This window comes from Pristiophorus japonicus, chromosome 3, assembly GCF_044704955.1.
Source record: "Pristiophorus japonicus isolate sPriJap1 chromosome 3, sPriJap1.hap1, whole genome shotgun sequence".
Lineage (NCBI taxonomy): Eukaryota > Metazoa > Chordata > Chondrichthyes > Pristiophoridae > Pristiophorus > Pristiophorus japonicus.
In genome coordinates, this window is record NC_091979.1 from 18,405,784 (window position 1) to 18,427,200 (window position 21,417).

The 21,417-nt window shown below is 47.8% G+C and overlaps 1 protein-coding gene across 1 annotated transcript in view; it reads right to left on the reverse strand.

The window, feature by feature from the left end:
• Window positions 1–21,417, reverse strand: part of slc23a3 (solute carrier family 23 member 3) — a 165,366-nt gene that overhangs the window by 129,673 nt on the left and 14,276 nt on the right. Inside the window, exon 2 of the mRNA XM_070873499.1 lies at window positions 21,234–21,394. Coding sequence (XP_070729600.1) covers window positions 21,234–21,394 — 161 coding nt within the window. The remainder of the gene's footprint in view (window positions 1–21,233; window positions 21,395–21,417) is intronic.

A 21,417-nucleotide genomic window follows, 5' to 3' on the forward strand; every position in this document is an offset into this window, starting at 1 on the left:
AGGGGTATGGAGAGAAAGCAGGAAAGGGGTACTGAGGGAATGATCAGCCATGATCTTATTGAATGGTGGTGCAGGCTCGAAGGGCCGAAAGGCCTACTCCTGCACCTATTTTCTATGTTTCTATGTTTCTATACAATCTAGGTGTCATATTTGACCCTGACATGAGCTTCCGGCCACATATCCGCACCATACTTAAAACCGCCTATTTCCACCTCCGTAGCATCGCCCGTCTCCGCCCCGCCTCAGCTCCTCTGCTGCTGAAACCCTCATCCGTGCCTTTGTTACCTGTAGACTTGATTACTCCAACGCACTCCTGGCTGGTCTCCCACCTTCTACCCTACGTATACTTGAGATCATCCAAAACTCAGCTGCCTGTGTCCTAACTCACACCAAGTCCTGCTCATCCATCACCCCTGTGCTCGCTGACCCACATTGGCTCCCGGTTAATCAATGCCTCGATTTCAAAATTCTCATCTTTATTTTCAAATCACTCCATAGCCTCGCCCATCTCTATCTCTGTAACCTCCTTCAGCCTCACAAACACCCCCCCTCCTCCCTCCCTCCCCCCCCCCCACCCGAGATGTCTGCACTCTTCTGCCCCCCCTGATTATAATATGAAGACACAGCACCGACAGCCCGACCCAGGAGGGAACTCCTCAAGAGGAGCAGAGCTTAAAAGAGCGAGCAGTCCAGCCTAGCACAGGGAGCAGTGTGAGCAGGCAAGAGAGGGCAACAAAGGGGAACAAGGCGACTACATTCGACGTCACAGGAAAGTGAGTGGTTTGTAAGTTTTTCTCTCTTTACTTGCTTTAAATTAAGGGCCTTAGATTAGGGGCCGGGATTAATAACTAAAAACTAAATCTAATTAATTAACTACATTAGAGATGGCAGGACAGGCGATGGGTTTCTGCTGTTGCATGTGGGAGCTGGTTGACCCCATTGAGGCCCATCGCGACCACATCTGCAGCAAGTGTTTGCAGCTTCAGGAACTTCGGCTCCGCGTTGATGAGCTGGAGTCCGAGCTGCAGACACTACGACACATCAGGGAGGGGGAGAGTTACACCGCGATCCAGGAGCTAATCATACCAATTAGAGTAATTAATTCAAATTCGATCCATGGTCAGGAACAAGAGGGTGTGACTACGAGTGAGGAAGGTATGGGGACTCAAGGTATGCACAAGATAAAAGTTCACGGAGTTGGGGGTAATATATTAGTATGGATAGAGGATTGGCTAACGGACAGAAAACAGAGTCAGGATAAATGGGTCATTCTCTGGTTGCCAACCAGTAACTAGTGGGGTGCCGCAGGGATTAGTGCTGGGACCCCAACTATTTATAATGTTTATTAACATAGAAACATAGAAACATAGAAAATAGGTGCAGGAGCAGGCCATTCAGCCCTTCGAGCCTGCACCGCCATTCAATGAGTTCATGGCTGAACATGAAACTTCAGTACCCCCTTCCTGCTTTCTCGCCATAACCCTTGATCCCCCGAGTAGTAAGGACTTCATCTAACTCCCTTTTGAATATATTTAGTGAATTGGCCTCAACTACTTTCTGTGGTAGAGAATTCCACAGGTTTCACCACTCTCTGGGTGAAGAAATTTCTCCTCATCTCGGTCCTAAATGGCTTACCCCTTTATCCTCAGACTGTGACCCCTGGTTCTGGACTTCCCCAACATTGGGAACATTCTTCCTGCATCTAACCTGTCTAAACCCGTCAGAATTTTAAACGTTTCTATGAGGTCCCCTCTCATTCTTCTGAACTCCAGTGAATACAAGCCCAGTTGATCCAGTCTTTCTTGATAGGTCAGTCCCGCCATCCCGGGAATCAGTCTGGTGAATCTTCGCTGCACTCCCTCAATAGCAAGAATGTCCTTCCTCAAGTTAGGAGACCAAAACTGTACACAATACTCCAGGTGTGGCCTCACCAAGGCCCTGTACAACTGTAGCAACACCTCCCTGCCCCTGTATTCAAATCCCCTCGCTATGAAGGCCAACATGCCATTTGCTTTCTTAACCGCCTGCTGTACCTGCATGCTAACCTTCAATGACTGATGTACCATGACACCCAGGTCTCGTTGCACCTTCCCTTTTCCTAATCTGTCACCATTCAGATAATAGTCTGTCTCTCTGTTTTTACCACCAAAGTGGATAACCTCACATTTATCCACATTATACTTCATCTGCCATGCATTTGCCCACTCACCTAACCTATCCAAGTCACTCTGCAGCCTAATAGCATCCTCCTCGCAGCTCACACTGCCACCCAACTTAGTGTCATCCGCAAATTTGGAGATACTGCATTTAATCCCCTCGTCTAAATCATTAATGTACAATGTAAACAGCTGGGGCCCCAGCACAGAAACTTGCGGCACCCCACTAGTCACTGCCTGCCATTCTGAAAAGTACCCGTTTACTCCTACTCTTTGCTTCCTGTCTGCCAACCAGTTCTCAATCGACGTCAGCACACTACCCCCAATCCCATGTGCTTTAACTTTGCACATTAATCTCTTGTGTGGGACCTTGTCGAAAGCCTTCTGAAAGTCCAAATATACCACATCAACTGGTTCTCCTTTGTCCACTTTACTGGAAACATCCTCAAAAAATTCCAGAAGATTTGTCAAGCATGATTTCCCTTTCACAAATCCATGCTGACTTGGACCTATCATGTCACCATTTTCCAGATGCACTGCTATGACATCCTTAATAATTGATTCCATCATTTTACCCACTACTGAGGTCAGGCTGACCAGTCTATAATTCCCTGTTTTCTCTCTCCCTCCTTTTTTAAAAAGTGGGGTTACATTGGCTACCCTCCACTCCATAGGAACTGATCCAGAGTCAATGGAATGTTGGAAAATGACTGTCAATGCATCCGCTATTTCCAAGGCCACCTCCTTAAGTACTCTGGGATGCAGTCCATCAGGCCCTGGGGATTTATCGGCCTTCAATCCCATCAATTTCCCCAACACAATTTCCCGACTAATAAAGATTTCCCTCAGTTCCCCCTCCTTACTAGACCCTCTGACCCCTTTTATATCCGGAAGGTTGTTTGTATCCTCATTAGTGAATACCGAACCAAAGTACTTGTTCAATTGGTCTGCCATTTCTTTGTTCCCCGTTATGACTTCCCCTGATTCTGACTGCAGGGGACCTACGTTTGTCTTTACTAACCTTTTTCTCTTTACATACCTATAGAAACTTTTGCAATCCACCTTAATGTTCCCTGCAAGCTTCTTCTCGTACTCCATTTTCCCTGCCCTAATCAAACCCTTTGTCCTCCTCTGCTGAGTTCTAAATTTCTCCCAGTCCCCAGGTTCGCTGCTATTTCTGGCCAATTTGTATGCCACTTCCTTGGCTTTAATACTATCCCTGATTTCCCTAGATAGCCACGGTTGAGCCACCTTCCCTTTTTTATTTTTACGCCAGACAGGAATGTACAATTGTTGTAATTCATCCATGCGGTCTCTAAATGTCTGCCATTGCCCATCCACAGTCAACCCCTTCAGTATCATTCGCCAATCTATCCTAGCCAATTCACGCCTCATACCTTCAAAGTTACCCTTCTTTAAGTTCTGGACCATGGTCTCTGAATTTACTGTTTCATTCTCCATCCTAATGCAGAATTCCACCATATTATGGTCACTCTTCCCCAAGGGGCCTCGCACAATGAGATTGCTAATTAATCCTCTCTCATTACACAACACCCAGTCTAAGATGGCCTCCCCCCTAGTTGGTTCCTCAACATACTGGTCTAGAAAACCATCCCTTATACACTCCAGGAAATCCTCCTCCACCGTATTGCTTCCAGTTTGGCTAGCCCAATCTATGTGCATATTAAAGTCACCCATTATAACTGCTACACCTTTATTGCATGCACCCCTAATTTCCTGTTTGATGCCCTCCCCAACATCCCTATTACTGTTTGGAGGTCTGTACACAACTCCTACTAACGTTTTTTGCCCTTTGGTGTTCTGCAGCTCTACCCATATAGATTCCACATCATCCAAGCTAATGTCTTTCCTAACTATTGCATTAATCTCCTCTTTAACCAACAATGCTACCCCACCTCCTTTTCCCTTTACTCTATCCTTCCTGAATGTCGAATACCCCTGAATGTTGAGTTCCCAGTCCTGATCATCCTGGAGCCACGTCTCCGTAATCCCAATCACATCATATTTATTAACATCTATTTGCACAGTTAATTCATCCACCTTATTGCGGATACTCCTTGCATTAAGACACAAAGCCTTCAGGCTTGTTTTTTTAACACCCTTTGTCCTTTTAGAATTTTGCTGTACAGTGGCCCTTTTTGTTCTTTGCCTTGGGTTTCTCCGCCCTCCACTTTTCCTCATCTCCTTTCTGTCTTTTGCTTTTGCCTCCTTTTTGTTTCCCTCTGTCTCCCTGCATTGGTTCCCATCCCCCTGCCATATTAGTTTAAATCCTCCCCAACAGCACTAGCAAACACTCCCCCTAGGACATTGGTTCCGGTCCTGCCCAGGTGCAGACCGTCCGGTTTGTACTGGTCCCACCTCCCCCAGAACCGGTCCCAATGCCCCAGGAATTTGAATCCCTCCCTGCTGCACCACTGCTCAAGCCACGTATTCATCTGCGCTATCCTGCGATTCCTACTCTGACTATCACGTGGCACTGGTAGCAATCCTGAGATTACTACTTTTGAGGTCCTACTTTTTAAATTTAGCTCCTAGCTCCTTAAATTCGTTTCGTAGGACCTCATCCCTTTTTTTACCTATGTCGTTGGTACCAATGTGCACCACGACAACTGGCTGTTCTCCCTCCCATTTCAGAATATCCTGCACCCGCTCCGAGACATCCTTGACCCTTGCACCAGGGAGGCAACATACCATCCTGGAGTCTCGGTCGCGGCCGCAGAAACGCCTATCTATTCCCCTCACCATTGAATCCCCTATCACTATTGCTCTCCCACTCTTTTTCCTACCCTCCTGTGCAACAGAGCCAGCCACGGTGCCATGAACTTGGCTGCTGCTGCCCTCCCCTGATGAGTCATCCCCCTCAACAGTACTCAAAGCAGTGTTTTGCAGGGGGATGACCACAGGGGACCCCTGCACTACCTTTCTTGCACTACTCTTCCTGCTGGTCTTCCATTCCCTATCTGGCTGTGGACCCTTTCCCTGCGGTAAGACCAACTCGCTACACGTGATACTCACGTCATTCTCAGCATCGTGGATGCTCCAGAGTGAATCCACCCTCAGCTCCAACTCCGCAACACGGTCCGTCAGGAGCTGGAGGCGGATACACTTCCCGCACACGTAGTCGTCAGGGACACCGGAAGTGTCCCTGAGTTCCCACATGGTACAGGAGGAGCATAACACCCGACCGAGCTCTCCTACCATGAATTAACACTTAGATACCCTTAAATTGGCAACAACAATGTTAAAAGTTACTGACTAATATAAGAAGAAAAAGAGAAACTACTCACCAATCACCAGCCAATCACTTACCCCCTCGGCTGTGATGTCACCTTTGTTTCTTTCTTTGCCTTCTCCCTGTAGCTGCACCGGCACGCCTCTCGCCGACCCCGGACTCGCGCTGCTCCGAGCTCCCGCCTCCTCGACTGACTGCTCGAACTGCTCGACTCCCGCTGGCCTTTATAGGCCTCTCTCCGACCCCGGACTCGCGCTGCTCCGATTGAGAAGAGGGTTGGGGCGATGGCACAGCCCTGTTTGACCCCGGTCTGGACGTGGATTGGGTGTGTAATGGATCTGTTGGTAAGGATCACCCACCACCTCTGTGCTCGCTGACTGACATTGGCTCCCGGTTAAGCAACGCCTCGATTTCAGAATTCTCCTCCTTGTTTACAAATCCCTCCACGGCCTCGTCCCTCCCTGTCTCTGTGATCTCCCTCAGTCTCACAACCCCCCACCCTCCCCCTGAGATAGCCTCTAATTCTGGCCTCGCCCCTCCTTGTCTCTGTGATCTCCCTCAGTCTCACAACCTCCCCGCCCTCCCCCTGAAATAGCCTCTAATTCTGGCCTTGACCATCCCTGATTATAATCGCTCCACCAGCGGTGGCGCTGCCTAGGCCCCAAGCTCGGGAACTCCCTCCCTAAACCTCTCCTACAAGCCGCTGTTTAAAAGCCGCCTCTGTGAGCGACCTGTCGCTCCCCTGCCTTCCTTAACGACTTGGAAGAAGGGACCGAGTGTAATGTAGCCAAGTTTGCTGACGATAAACAGATGGGAGGAAAAGCAATGTGTGAGGAGGACACAAAAAATCTGCAAAAGGACATAAACAGGCTAAGTGAGTTGGCAAAAATTTGGCAGAGTGTGAGGTCATGCACTTTGGCAGAAAAAAATCAAAGAGCAAGTTATTATTTAAATGGAGAAAGATTGCAAAGTGCTGCAGTACAGCAGGACCTGGGGGTACTTGCGCATGAAACACGGAAGTTTAGTATGCAGGTGCAGCAAGTGATCAGGAAGGCCAATGGAATCTTGGCCTTTATTGCGAAGGGGATGGAGTATAAAAGCAGGGAAGTCTTGCTACAGCTATACAGGGTATTGATGAGGCCACACCTGGAATACTGCGTGCAGTTTTGGTTTCCATATTTATGAAAGGATATACTTGCTTTGGAGGCTGTTCAGAGAAGGTTCACTCGGTTGATTCAGGAGATGACGGGCTTGACCTATGAATAAAGGTTGAGTAGGTTGGGCATCTACTCATTGGAATTCAGAAGAATGAAAGGTGATCTTATCGAAACATATACGATTATGAGGGGGCTTGACAAGGTGGATGCAGAGAGGATGTTTCCACTGATGGGGGAGACTAGAATTAGAGGGCATAATCTTAGAATAAGCGGCCATTTAAAACTGAGATGAGGAGAAATTTCTTCTCTGAGAGTTGTGGATCTGTGGAATTCGCTGCCTCAGAGAGCTGTGGAAGCTGGGACACTGAATAAATTTAAGACAGAAATAGACAGTTTCTTAACCAATAAGGGAATAAGGGGATATGGAGAGCGGGCAGGGAAGTGGACCTGAATCCATGATCGGATCAGCCATGATCGTATTAAATGGCGGAGCAGGTTCGAGGGGCCGTATCGCCTATTCCTACCCCTATTTCTTATGTTCTTATGACTTAGGATGGAGTGATAGAGGAGCCTCAGCCCTTGCTCTTGTCCAACAGATTCGAGGCTCTTATTCCCTGTGTGGACGAGAGCAGGGACTGCAGGGAGGATGAGCAAACTGACCACAGCACCGTGGTACAGAGGGCCATTCAAGTGGGGGGAATAAAAAGAAACATTGTAGTGGTCGGGGACATTATCATTAGTGTTATGTATGAAGAAAGAGTCAGACTAAATACTGTGAGCTCAAAGTAAAGTGTGACCTTAGTCTTTTAATGCAGGTCTCCAGAGTGCCTCTCCAACCTGTGAGGCCTCTTTAAATACCTGTGCTCCCAAGGGATTAAAGGATCCTTGGGACTCCAGCGGATGAGCCCTCTGGTGGCTATATAGAGTATATACAAGTTTACATATTTCACAACACTCCCCCCTCCCAAAATTAACAATGTAACTATTTACAAGGTGAGTCAATCTGGGGCCCTTCTTGCACTGGTTGATTGTCTAGGGGCAAATGCTGGTTTTGGTGAATCGTCTGTTGGGCCTTCGCTGGGCTGCTGTGCAGCTGGCCTTGCTGGGCTGCCTGGTGTGGTGAGTGTTATATATGTGGACTTGTATTTACTCTGTACAGCCACCAGAGGGCTCATTCCATAATCCCTTGGGAGCACAGGTATTTAAGAAGGCTTCACAGCTTGGAGAGGCACTCTGGAGACCTGCAATAAAAGACTAAGGTCACACTTTACACTTTGAGCTCACAATATTCAGTCTGACTCTTTCTCCATACACAACAACTGGCGACGAGATACAGATAGCGAACCCAAAGATGCAGGGAACCGTGGGCATCCTAGAGAAATTCTCGGAGGGAGATGATTGGGAAACTTTTGTGGAGCGACTCGACCAATACTTCATGGCCAACAAGCTAGATGGGGAAGAGAGCACTGCCAAACGTAGAGCGATCCTCCTCACCGTCTGTGAGGCACCAACGTTTGCCTCATGAAGAATCTGCTCACTCCAGCGAAACCCACAGAGAAATCGTACGACAATTTGTGCACAGTGGTCCAAGAGCATTTGAACCCGAAGGAAAACGTTCTGATGGTGAGGAACCGGTTCTACACTCAGAAAAGATCTGAAGGGCAGGAAGTGGCGAGTTATGTCGCCGAGCTGAGACGCCTTGCAGGACATTGCGAATTTGAAGGACATTTGGAGCAGATGCTCAGAGACTTTTTCGTACTTGGCATTGGCCAGGAAACCATACTTCGCAAGGTTTTGACTGTAAAGACCCCAACCTTGAGTAAGGCCATAGCGATAGACCAGGCGTTCATTGCCACCAGTGACAATGCGAAGCAAATCTCTCAGCACACAAGTGCTGCTATAAGTATGGTGAACAAAGTGATGTTGTTTTCGAATCATAACGGACAGGGCAGGTCACACATACCTGCATCTACATATCCGCAGATGACTCAGAGTCCACCATCAAGGGTGATGAATGCAAAGCCATTAACACCTTGTTGGCGCTGCAGGGGTGATCATCGTTTCCATTCATGCTGATTCAAAGGATACATTTGCAAGGGCTGTGGAACAATGGGACAGCTCCAACGAGTGTGCAGGCGAGCTGCTAAGCCTGTTAAACCTGCAAACCACCACGTTGCAGAGGAGGACAGATCCACGGAGGATCACTATGAAACAGAGCCTCAAATAGAGGAGATAGAGGTACATGGGGTGCACACATTCACCACGAATTGTCCCCCGATAATGCTGAATGTTGAACTAAATGGACTCCTGGTGTCAATGGAGCTTGACACAGGCGCGAGCCAGTCCATCATGGGCAAAAAGACTTTCGAAATGTTGTGGTGCAACAAGGCCTCAAGGCTAGTCTTAACTCCAGTTCGCACGACGCTAAGAACTTACACTAAAGAACTGATTCCTGTAATCGGCAGTGCTACCGTAAAGGTCTCCTACGATGGAGCGGTGCACAAGCTAACACGCTGGGTGGTACCGGGCAATGGTCCCACGCTGCTCGGCAGGAGCTGGCTGGGAAAGATACGCTGGAACTGGGACGACGTCCAAGCGCTATCGCCCGCTGACGACTCTTCGTGTGCCCAGGTCTTAAACAAATTTCCTTCACTATTCGAACCAGGCATCGGGAAGTTCCAAGGAGCAAAAGTGCAGATCCACCTAATTCCGGGGGCGCGACCCATCCATCACAAGGCGAGAGCAGTGCCGTACATGATGAAAGAAAGGGTAGAGATCGAGCTCGACTGGCTGCAACGAGTGGGCATCATTTCACCGATCGAGTTCAGCGAGTGGGCCAGTCCTATTGTCCCAGTCCTCAAGGGAGACGGCACCGTCAGAATCTGTGGCGATTACAAAGTAACTATCAATCGTTTCTCCCTGCAGGACCAATACCCACTACCAAAGGCTGACGACCTCTTTGCAACGCTGGCGGGAGGAAAGATGTTCACGAAGCTGGATCTGACTTCAGCCTACATGACGCAGGAACTGAAGGAACCATTGAAGGCCCTCACCTGCATCAACACGCACAAAGGTCTTTTTTTTTAATAACTGATGCCCGTTTGGAATCCGATCAGCGGCGGCGATATTCCAGAGAAACATGGAAAGTTTACTGAAGTAGGTCTCGCACACCGTGGTCTTCCAGGACGACATCTTGATCACAGGTCGGAACACAGTCGAACACCTGCAGAACCTGGAGGAGGTTCTTAGTCGACTCAACCGCGTGGGGCTCAGGGTAAAACGCTCGAAGTGCATTTTGCTGGTGCCTGAAGTGGAGTTCCCGGGAAGGAGGATCGCGGTGGAAGGCATCAGGCCCACCAACACGAAGACTGAGGCAATCGAGAACGCACCGAGGCCACAGAACGTGACGGAGCTGCGGTCGTTTCTGGGACTCTTGAACTACTTTGGTAACTTCTTATCGGATCTCAGCACCCTGTTAGAACCACTACATATCTTACTATGAAAAGGGGGTGAATGGGTTTGGGGCAAAAGCCAAGAAAATGCCTTTGTAAAAGCGAGAAAATTGTTATGCTCAAACAAATTGCATGTGTTGTATGATCCATGTAAGTGTTTGGTACTAGCATGTGATGCGTCGTCATATGGGGTCGGATGTGTATTGCAATAAGCTAATGATTTCAGGAAACTGCAACTGGTTGATTATGCATCCAGGAGTCTGTCTAAGACCGAGAGAGCCTACAGCATGATTGAAAAAGAAGTGTTAGCGTGTGTCAATGGGGTAAAGAAAATGCATCAATACCTGTTTGGGCTAAAATTCGAATTGGAAACTGACCATAACGCACTTAAATCCCTGTTTTCTGAGAGTAAAGGGATAAATACCAACACATCGGCCTGCATCCAGAGATGGGCGCTCACATTGTCCGCATACAACTACGCCATTTGCCACAGGCCAGGCACTGAAAACTGCGCCGATGCTCTCAGTAGGCTGCCATTGCCCACCACAGGGGTGGAAATGGCGCAGCCCGCAGATCTAGCCATGGTTATGGAAGCATTTGAGAGTGAGCAATCACCCGTCACAGCCTGGCAGATCAAAACCTGGACAAGCCAGGACCCCTTATTATCTCTAGTCAAAAGCTGTGTGCTTCACGGGAGCTGGTCCAATGTCCCAGAGGAAATGCAGGAAGAGATAAAGCCGTTCCAGCGGCGCAAAGATGAAATGTCTATCCAGGCAGACTGCCTTCTGTGGGGCAATGGAGGAGTGGTCCCCAAGAAGGGCAGAGACACCTTCATCAATGACCTCCACAGTACCCACCCAGGCATCGTAATGGTGAAAGCGATAGCCAGATCCCACGTATGGTGGCCCGGTATCGATGCGGACTTAGAGTCCTGCGTTCACAGATGTAATACATGCTTGCAGTTAAGCAATGTACCCAGGGAGGCACCGCTAAGTTTATGGTCTTGGCTCTCCAAACCGTAATCTAGGGTACATGTCGACTATGCAGGCCCGTTCTTGGGTAAAATGTTCCTTGTGCTTGTAGATGCGTATTCCAAGTGGATTGAATGTGAGATAATGTCGGCAAGCACGTCCGTTGCCACCACTGAAAGCCTGCGGGTCATGTTTGCCACACACGGCTTACCCGATGTCCTGGTGAGCGACAACGGGCCATGTTTTACCAGTGCTGAGTTCAAAGAATTTATGACCCGTAATGGGATCAAACATGTCACATCTGCCCCGTTTAACCCAGCGTCCAATGGTCAGGCAGAGAGAGCAGTGCAAACCATCAAGCAAGGCTTGAAGAGGGTAACGGAAGGCTCACCGCAGACTCGCCTATCCCGAGTCCTGCTTAGCTACCGCACGAGACCCCACTCACTCACTGGGATCCCACCTGCTAAACTGCTCATGAAAAGAGCACTTAAGACAAGGTTCTCGTTAGTTCACCCTGATCTACATGAACAGGTAGAGAGCAGGCGGCTTCAACAAAGTGCACACCATGACTGCGCAAATGTGTCACGCGACATTGAAGTCAATGATCCTGTATTTGTATTAAGTTATGGACAAGGTCCCAAGTGGCTTCCCGGCACTGTCATGGCCAAAAAGGGGAGCAGGGTGCTTAGGGTCAAACTTTCAAATGGACTCATTCACCGGAAACACTTGAACCAAATCAAACTCAGATTCACGGACTACCCTGAGCAACCCACCTTGAACCCTACCTTTTTTGATCCCCCAACACACACACCAGTGGCAACCGACACCACGGTTGACCACGAAACAGAATCCATCATCCACAGCAGCCCAGCAGGGCCCAACACACCAGGTAGCCCAGTAAGGCCAGCTGCACAGCAGCCCAGCGAGGGCCAACAAATGATTCAACACCAGTTTTTACACCGAGACGATCAACCAGGGCAAGAAGGGCCCCAGATCGACTCACATTGTAAATAGTTACACTATTGACTTTGCGGGGGAATGTTATTATATACGTGGACTTGTATTTACACTGTACAGCCACCAGAGGGCTCATTCCCCGGCGTCCCAAGGGATCCCATAATCCCTTGGGAGCACAGGGTATTTAAGGAGGCTTCACAGGTTGGAGAGGCACTCTGGAGACCTGCAATAAAAGACTAAGGTCACACCTTACTTTGAGCTCAGTGTTCAGTCTGACTCTTTCTCCATACACAACAATGAGTCCTGCAGGGCTGCTGTGGATGATGGGTTCTGCTTCGTGGTCAACCACTGTGTCGGTTGCCACTGGTGTGTGTGTTGGGGGGGTTCAAAGAACGTAGGGTCCAAAGTGGGTTGCTCAGTATTGTCCGTGAATCTGAGTTCGATTTGGTCCAAGTGTTTCCGGTGAATGAGTCCATTTGAAAGTTTGACCCTAAACACCCTGCTCCCCTCTTTGGCCACAACAATGCCAGGAAGCCACTTGGACCTTGTCCATAATTCAATACAAATACAGGATCATTGATTTCAATCTCGCGTGACACATTTGCGCTATGATATTGACTATGCTGAAGCCGCCTGCTCTCTACCTGTTCATGTAGGTCGGGGTGAACTAATGAGAGCCTTGTCTTAAGTGCTCTTTTCATGAGTAGTTCAACAGGTGAGATCCCAGTGAGTGAGTGGGGTCTCATGCGGTAACTAAGTATGACTCGGGATAGGCGAGTCTGCAGCGAGCCTTCCGTTACCCTCTTCAAGCCTTGTTTGATGGTTTGCACTGCTCTCTCTGCATGACCATTGGACGCTGGTTTAAACGGGGCAGATGTAACATGTTTGATCCCGTTACGGGTCATGAATTCTTTGAACTCAGCGCTGGTAAAACATGGCCCGTTGTCGCTCACCAGGACATCAGGCAGGCTGTGCGAGGCAAACATGGCCCGCAGGCTTTCAGTGGTGGCAGCGGACGTGCTAGCCGACATTATCTCACATTCAATCCATTTGGAGTACGCATCTACAACTACAAGGAACATTTTACCCAAGAACGGGCCTGCATAGTCGACATGGACCCGAGACCACGGTTTGGAGGGCCAAGACCATAAACTTAGTGGCGCCTCCCTGGGTGCATTGCTTAGCTGCGAGCATGTGTTACATCTATGCACACAGGACTCTAATTCCACATTGATACTGGGCCACCACACATGGAATCTGTGTATCGCTTTCATCATTACAATGCCTGGGTGGGTACTGTGGAGGTCCTTGATGAAGGTGTCTCTGCCCTTCTTGGGAACAACTACCCGATTACCCCACAGAAGGCAGTCTGCCTGTATAGACATTTCATCTTTGCGCCACTGGAACGGCTTTATCTCGTCCTGCATTTCCACTGGGACACTGGACCAGCTCCTGTGAAGCACACAGTTTTTGGACAATAAGGGGTCCTGGCTCGTCCAGGTTTTAATCTGCCAGGCTGTGACTCTCTCAAATGCTTCCATAACCATGACTAAATCTGCGGGCTGCACCATTTCCACTCCCGTGGTGGGCAATGGCAGCCTCCTGAGACCATCGGCACAATTTTCTGTGCCTGGCCTGTGGCGTATGGCGTAGTTGTATGCGGACAACGTGAGCGCCCATCTCTGGATGCGGGCCGATGCACTAGTATTTATCCCCTTACTCTTAGAAAACAGGGATATAAGTGGCTTGTGGTCAGTTTCCATTTAGAATTTTAGCCAAAACAGATATTGAAGCATTTTCTTTACCCCAAAGACACACGCTAACGCTTCTTTTTCCATCATGCTGTAGGCTCTCTCGGCCTTAGACAGACTCCTGGATTCATAAGCAACCAGTTGCAATTTCCCAAAATCATTGGCTTGTTGCAATACACACCCAACGCCATATGACGACGCATCACATGCTAGTACCAAACGCTTACATGGATCATACAACATAAGCAATTTGTTTTAGCATAACAATTTTCTCGCTTTTACAAAAGCATTTTGTTGGCTTTTGCCCCATAACCGTTCATCCTCTTTATGCAGAAAGGCATGCAGTGGTTCTATCAGGGTGCTGAGACCCGGTAAGAAGTTACCAAAGTAGTTCAGGAGTTGCAGCAATGACCGCAGCTCCATCACGTTCTGTGGCCTCGGTGCGTTCTCGATTGCCTCAGTCTTTGAATCGGTGGGCCTGATGCAGTCCGCCGCGATCCTCCTCCCCAGGAACTCCACTTCAGGTGCCAGGAAAACACACTTCGAGCGTTTTAACCTGAGCCCCACGTGGTTGAGTCGACTAAGAACCTCCTCCAGGTTCTGCAGATACTCGACTGTGTCCCGACCTGTATCCAAGATGTCTTCCTGGAAGACCACGGTGTGCGGGACTGACTTCAGTAAGCTTTTCATGTTTCTCTGGAATATCACCGCCGCTGATCGGATTCCAAACGGGAATCTGTTGTAAATGAAGAAACCTTTGTGCGTATTGATGCAGTTGAGGCCCTTCGATGATTCCTCCATCTTCTGCGTCATGTAGGCTGAAGTCAAATCCAGCTTCGTGAACGTCTTTCCTCCTGCCAGCGTTGCAAAGAGGTCTTTGGTGGTGGGTATTGGTCCTGCAGGGAGAAACGATTGATAGTTACTTTGTAATCGCCAGAGATTCTGATGGTGCCGTCTCCCTTGAGGACTGGGACAATAGGACTGGCCCACTCATTGAATTCAATCAGTGAAATGATGCCCTCTCTTTGCAGCCGGTCTAGCTCGATCACTACCCTTTCTCTCATCCTGTACGGTACTGTTCTCGCCTCGTCATGAATGGGTCGCACCCCCAGAATTAGGTGGATCTGCACTTTTGCTCCTTGGAATTTCCCGATGCCTGGTTCGAACAGTGAAATGAACTTGTTTAAGACCTAGGCACACGAAGTGTCTCCAGCAGGCAATAGCGTCGAAATTTGTCCCAGTTCCAGCGTATCTTTCCCAGCCAGCTCCTGCCGAGCAGCGTGGGACCATCGGCCAGTACCACTCAGAGTGGAAGCTTGTGCACCGCTCCATTGTAGGAGACCTTTACGGTAGCACTGCCGATTACGGGAATCAGTTCCTTTGTGTAATTCTTAGTTTCGTGCGAATAGGAGTTAAGACTGGCCTTGAGGCCTTGCTGCACCACAATTTTTTGAAAGTCTTTTTGCTCATAATGGACTGGTTCACGCCTGTGTCAAGCTCCATTGACACCGGGAGTCTATTGAGTTCAGCATTCAGCATTATCGGGGGACACTTTGTGGTAAATGTGTGCACCCCATGTACCTCTGCCTCCTTGGTCTGAGGCTCTGGTTCGTCGTGATCCGCCGTGGATCTGTCCTCCTCTGCAACATGGTGGTTTGCAGAATTAACAGGATTTGCAGCTCGCCTGCACATACGTTGGAGGTGTCTCATTGTTCCACAGCCCTTGCAAACGTTCCCTTTGAAGCTACATGAATGGAAACGATGATCACCCCCGCAGTGCCAACAAGTTGTTAATGGCCTTGCATTCATCACCTTTGATGGTGGACTCTGAGATATCTGCGGACGTGCAGCTGCATGCATGTGCCATATACATTGCAATTTGAAAATAACATCACTTTGTTCACAGTACTTGTAGCAGCACTCATATGCTGAGAGATTTGCTTCATATTGTCACTGGTGGCAATGAACGTCGGGGCTATCGCTGTGGCCTTACTCAAGGTTGGGGTCTCTACTGTCAAAATATTGTGAAGCATAGTTTCGTGGCCAATGCCAAGTACAAAAAAGTCTTTGAGCATGTGCTCCAAATGTCCTTCAAATTTGCAATGTCCTGCAAGGCGTCTTAGCTCGGCGACATAACTCACCACTTCCTTGCCTTCAGACCTTTTGTAGGTGTAGAACCGGTACCTCGCCATCAGAATGCTTTCCTTCGGGTTCAAATGCTCCTGGACCAGTCTGCACAAATCATCATACGGTTTCCCCGTGGGTTTCGCAGATTTTTTCATGAGGCCATACGTTGATGCCCCACAGACGGTGAGGAGAATCGCCCTTCGTTTGGCAACGTTCTCTTCTCCATCCAGCTCGTTGGCCATGAAGTATTGGTTGAGTCGCTCCACGAAGGTTTCCCAATCATTTCCCTCCGAGAATTTCTCCAGGATACCCACTGTTCTCTGCATCGTTGGGTTCGCAATCTGTATCTCGTCGCCAGTTGTTACGTATGAAGACAGAGTCAAACTGAATACTGTGAGCTCAAAGTAAAGTGTGACCTTATTCTTTTATTGCATGTCTCCAGAGTCCCTCTCCAACCTGTGAGGCCTCCTTAAATACCTGTGTTCCCACGGGATTATGGGATCCCTTGGGACTCCAGGGGATGAGCCCTCTGGTGGCTGTACAGAGTATATACAAGATTACCTATATAACAATTAGGGGGATAAATACAGTTCTCTGCAGCCGAGAGCGTGAGTCCCAAAGGCTGTGTTGCCTGCCCAGTACCAAAGTTAAGGACATCTCCTCTGGGATGGAGAGGAACTTGGAGTGGGAAGGGGAAGATCCAGTTGTAATGGTCCATGTGCGTACCAACGACATAGGTAGGACAAACAAAGAGGTTCTCCTGAGGGATTATGAGCAGCTTGGGGCCAAATTAAAAAGCAAAACCACAAAGGTAAAAATCTCTGGATTACTACCCTGAGCCATGAGCAAATTTGCATAGGGTAAATAAGATCAGAGAGTTAAACTCGTGGCTCAAAGACTGGTGTGGGAGAAATGTGTTTTGGTTCCTGGGACACTGGCACCAGTACTGGGGTAAGAGGGAGCTGTTCCGTTGGGACGGGCTCCACTTAGACCGTGCTGGGACCAGGGTCCTGGGTAATCAAATAACTAGGGCTGTAGAGCAGGGGTGGGGAGGGTTCAGGTGAGCGGAAATTTAAAAAGTCAAAGAATAAGGAGAAGGCAATAGAGCAGGATAGCACTGGGGGCAATGAAAAACAGAGCGTACCAGGAAGGGACAGATTGTATGAACATAAAGGTGAATCAGAAAGTGGGGTCAAAGCAGGAAAAAATTGTAAAAAAACACATTTAAAAGTTCTTTATCTGAATGCACGCAGCATTCGTAACAAAATAGATGAGTTGACGCCACAAATAGTTACAAATGGGTATGATCTGATAACCATTACAGAGACGTGGTTGCAAGGTGACCAGGACTGGAAACTAAATACTCGGGTATTTGACAGACAAAGGAAGAACAGACAAAGGAAAAGGAGGTGGGGTAGCACTATTAATAAAGGATGGGATCAGTGCGTTCGTGAGAAACGATATTGGCTCAGAGGATCAAGATGTTGAAACAGTTTGGGTGGAGATAAGGAATAATAAGGGGGAAAAGTCGCTGGTGAGTGTAGTCTATAGGCCCCGAACAGTAGCTACACTGTTGGACTGAGCATGAATCAAGAAATAATGGAGGCTTGTAAATAAAGGAACAGCAATAATCATGGGCGATTTTAACCTTCATATCGATTGGACAAAGCAAATTGGCCAGGGTAGCCTTGAGGAAGAGTTCATAGAGTGTATCCGGGATATTATCCTTGAACAGTTTGCTGTGGAACCAACCAAGGAGCGGGCTATCTTAGATCTCGTACTGTATAATGAGACAGGATTAATAAATGATCTCATAGCAAAGGATCCTCTAGGAATGAGTGACCATAACATGGTTGAATTTCAAATTCAGTTGGTGGGTGAGAAAGTTGGTTCTCAAACCAGTGTTCTAAGCTTAAATAAAGGAGACTACAAAGGTATGAAGGCAGAGTTGGCTAAAGTGGACTGGCAAAATAGATTAAAGTGTGGGATAGTTGTTGAGCAGTGGCAGACATTTAAGGAGATATTTCATAACTCTCAACAAAAAGATATTCCAATGAGAAGGAACGACTAAGAGAAGGGATAACCATCCGTGGCTAACTAAGGAAATAAGGGATGGTATCAAATTGAAAACAAGTGTATACAATATGGCCAAGACTAGTGGGAGGCCAGAGGATTGGGAAACTTTTACAAGCCAGCAAAGAACGACTAAACAAAATATAAAGAGGGGAAAGATAGATTATGGTAGTAAACTAGCACGAAATATAAAAACAGATAGTAAGAGTTTCCACAGGTACATCAAAAGGAAAAGAGAGGCTAAAGTAAATGTTAGTCCCTTAGAGAATGAGACTGGGGAATTAATAATGGGGAACAGGGAAATGGCAGAGATGTTGAACAAATATTTTGTGTCGGTCTTCACGGTTAGAAGACATTAAAAACATCCTAATAGTGGATTAGCAAGAGGCTATAGGGAGGGAGGATTTAATCACTATCACTAGAGAAGTAGTACTCGGTAAAATAATGGGACTAAAGGCGGACAAGTCCCCTGGACCTGATGGCTTACATCCTCGGGTGTTGCAGTACAGAGGGATCTGGGGTCCTTGTGCATGAAACACAAAAAGTTAGTATACAGGTACAGCAAGTAATCAGGAAAGCAAATGGATTGTTGACTTTTATTGCAAGGGGGATGGAATATAACAGCAGAGAAGTCCTGCTATATCAAGGGATTGGTGAGGCCACACCGAAAGTACTGCGTACACTTTGGTCTCCGTATTTAAGGATGTACTTGCAATGGAGGCAGTTCAGAGAAGATTCACTAGGTTGAGATGAAGGGGTTGACTTTTTAAAAAAGGAGGGAGAGAGAACACAGGGAATTATAGACCGGTTAGCCTGACATCGGTAGTGGGGAAAATGCTAGAATCAATTGTTAAAGATGTAATAGCAACGCATTTGGAAAACAGTGACAGGATCGGTCCAAGTCAACATGGATTTATGAAAGGGAAATCATGCTTGACAAATCTTCTAGAATTTTTTGAGGATGTAACTAGAAGAGTGAATAAGGGAGAAGCAGTGGATGTGGTGTATTTGGACTTTCAAAAGGCTTTTGACAAGGTCCCACACAAGAGATTAGTGTGCAAAATTAAGGCACATGGTATTGGGGATAATGTATTGACGTGGATAGAGAATTGGTTGGCAGACAGGAAGCAAAGAGTGAGACTAAACGGGTCCTTTTCGGAATGGCAGGCAGTGACTAGTGCGGTACCCAGCTATTTACAATATATATTAAAGATTTAGACGAAGGAATTGAATGTAATATCGCCAAGTTTGCAGATGACACTAAGCCGGGTGGCAGTGTGAGCTGTGAGGAGGATGCTAAGAGGCTGCAGGGTGACTTGGACAGGTTAGGTGAGTGAGCAAATGCATGGCAGATGCAGTATAATGTGGATAAATGTGAGGTTATCCACTTTGGTGGCAAAAACAGGAAGGCAGAATATTATCTGAATGGTGACACTTAGTAAAAGGGGAGGTGCAACGAATCCTGGGTGTCATGGTACATCAATCATTGAAAGTAGGGATGCAGGTACAGCAGGCAGTTAAGAAAGCAAATGGCATGCTGGCCTTCATAGGAGCAGGGAGGTCTTGCTACAGTTGTACAGGGACTTGGTGAGACAACACCTGGAGTATTGTGCACAGTTTTGGTCTCCTAATCTGAGGAAGGACATTCTTGCTATTGAGGGAGTGCAGCGAAGGTTCACCAGACTGATTTCCAGGATGGCAGGAATGACATATGAAGAAAGACTGGATCGGCTAGGCTTATATTCACTGGAATTTAGAAGAATGAGAGGCGATCTCATAGAAGCATATAAAATTCTGACGGGATTGAACAGGTTAGATGCAGGAAGAATGTTCCCGATGTTGGCAAAGTCCAGAACCAGGGGTCACAGTCTAAGGATAAAGGTTAAGCCATTTAGAACCGAGATGAGGAGAAAAGTTTTCACCCAAAGAGTGGTGAACCTGTGGAATTCTCTACCACAGAAAGTTGTTGAGGCTAGTTCGTTGGATATATTCAAAAGGGAGTTAGATATGGCCCTTACAGCTAAATGGATCAGGGAGTATGGAGAGAAGGCAGGAGTGGGGTACTGAAATTGCATGATCAGCCATGATCTTATTGAATGGCCTGCACCTGCACCTATTTTGTATGTTTCTATGTAAAGATAGCTTGAGTAGGTTGAGCCTATACACATTGGATTTCAGAAGAATGAGAGGTGATCTTATCGAAACATATAAGATAATCAGGGGGCTCGACAAGGTGGATGCAGAGAGGATGTTTCCTCTCGTGGGGGAAACTAAAACTAGGGGACATAGTCTCAGAATAAGGGCCGCCCATTTAAAACTGAGATGTGGAGAAATTTCTTCTCTCAGAGGGTTGTAAATCTATGGAATTCTCTGCCCCAGAGAACTGTGGAGGCTGGGTCATTGAATATATTTAAGGTGGAGATAGACAGATTTTTGAATGACAAGGGAATAAACGCTTATGGGGAGCGGGCAGGGGAGTGGAGCTGAGTCCATGATCAGATCAGCCGTGATCTTATTAAATGGCGGAGCAGGCTCGAGGGGCCAGGTGGCCTACTCCTGCTTCTTATTTTCATGTTAATTACTCAACCATTGGTGGCCGTACCTTCAGCTGCCTAGGCCCCAAGCTCTGGAACTCTCTCCCTAAACCTCTCCGTTTCTCTACCTCTCTTTCTTCCTTTAAGACGCTCGGTAAAGCCTACCTCTTTGACCAAGCTTTTGTGGCTCGGTGTTAAATGTATTTGTTTTGTCTTATAACACTCCTGTCAAACGCCTTGGGATGTTTTATTACGTTAAAGTTCTATATAAATAAACGTTGTTGTGGTTCGAGTCCCACTCCAGGAACTTGAGCACGTAAATCTAGGCTGACACTCCAGTGTAGTGCTGAGGGAGTGCTGCACTGTTGGAGGTGTCGTCTTTCAGATGAGACGTTAAACCGAGGCCCCATCTGCCCTCTCAGGTGGATGTAAAAGATCGCATGGCACTATTTCGAAGAAGAGGAGCAGGGGAGTTATCCCCGGTGTCCTGGAGCTAATATTTATCCCTCAATCAACATAACAAAAACAGATTATCTGCTCATTATCACGTTGCTGTGTGTGGGAGCTTGCTGTGCGCAAGTTGGCTGCCGCGTTTCCCACATTACAACAGTGACTACACTCCAAAATTACTTCATTGGCTGTAAAGCGCTTTGGGACGTCCGGCGGTTGTGAAAGGCGCTATATAAATGCAAGTCTTTCTTTTACCCACCCTATCAACTCCTTTTATCATTGTAAACACCTCGCCCATTATGCTGATGGGATTCCCCGAATGGGAGCAGCGAACGTTTGGAGACCTGATTACCTGCTTCCCAGGGTGGTCTGTAGCATGGTGGCGATGCCGGAGGAGAAGAGGCTGGTGGCCATGAGCTGGTAGCCATGCTGGCTTGTGTGCTGGGTTGACGGGAGGGCATCGATGAGGAGGCGATGAACGGTCTGGAGGAGGGCTGCCTGCACCAACACATGCTGAGGGGAGAGAAAGCAAAGGC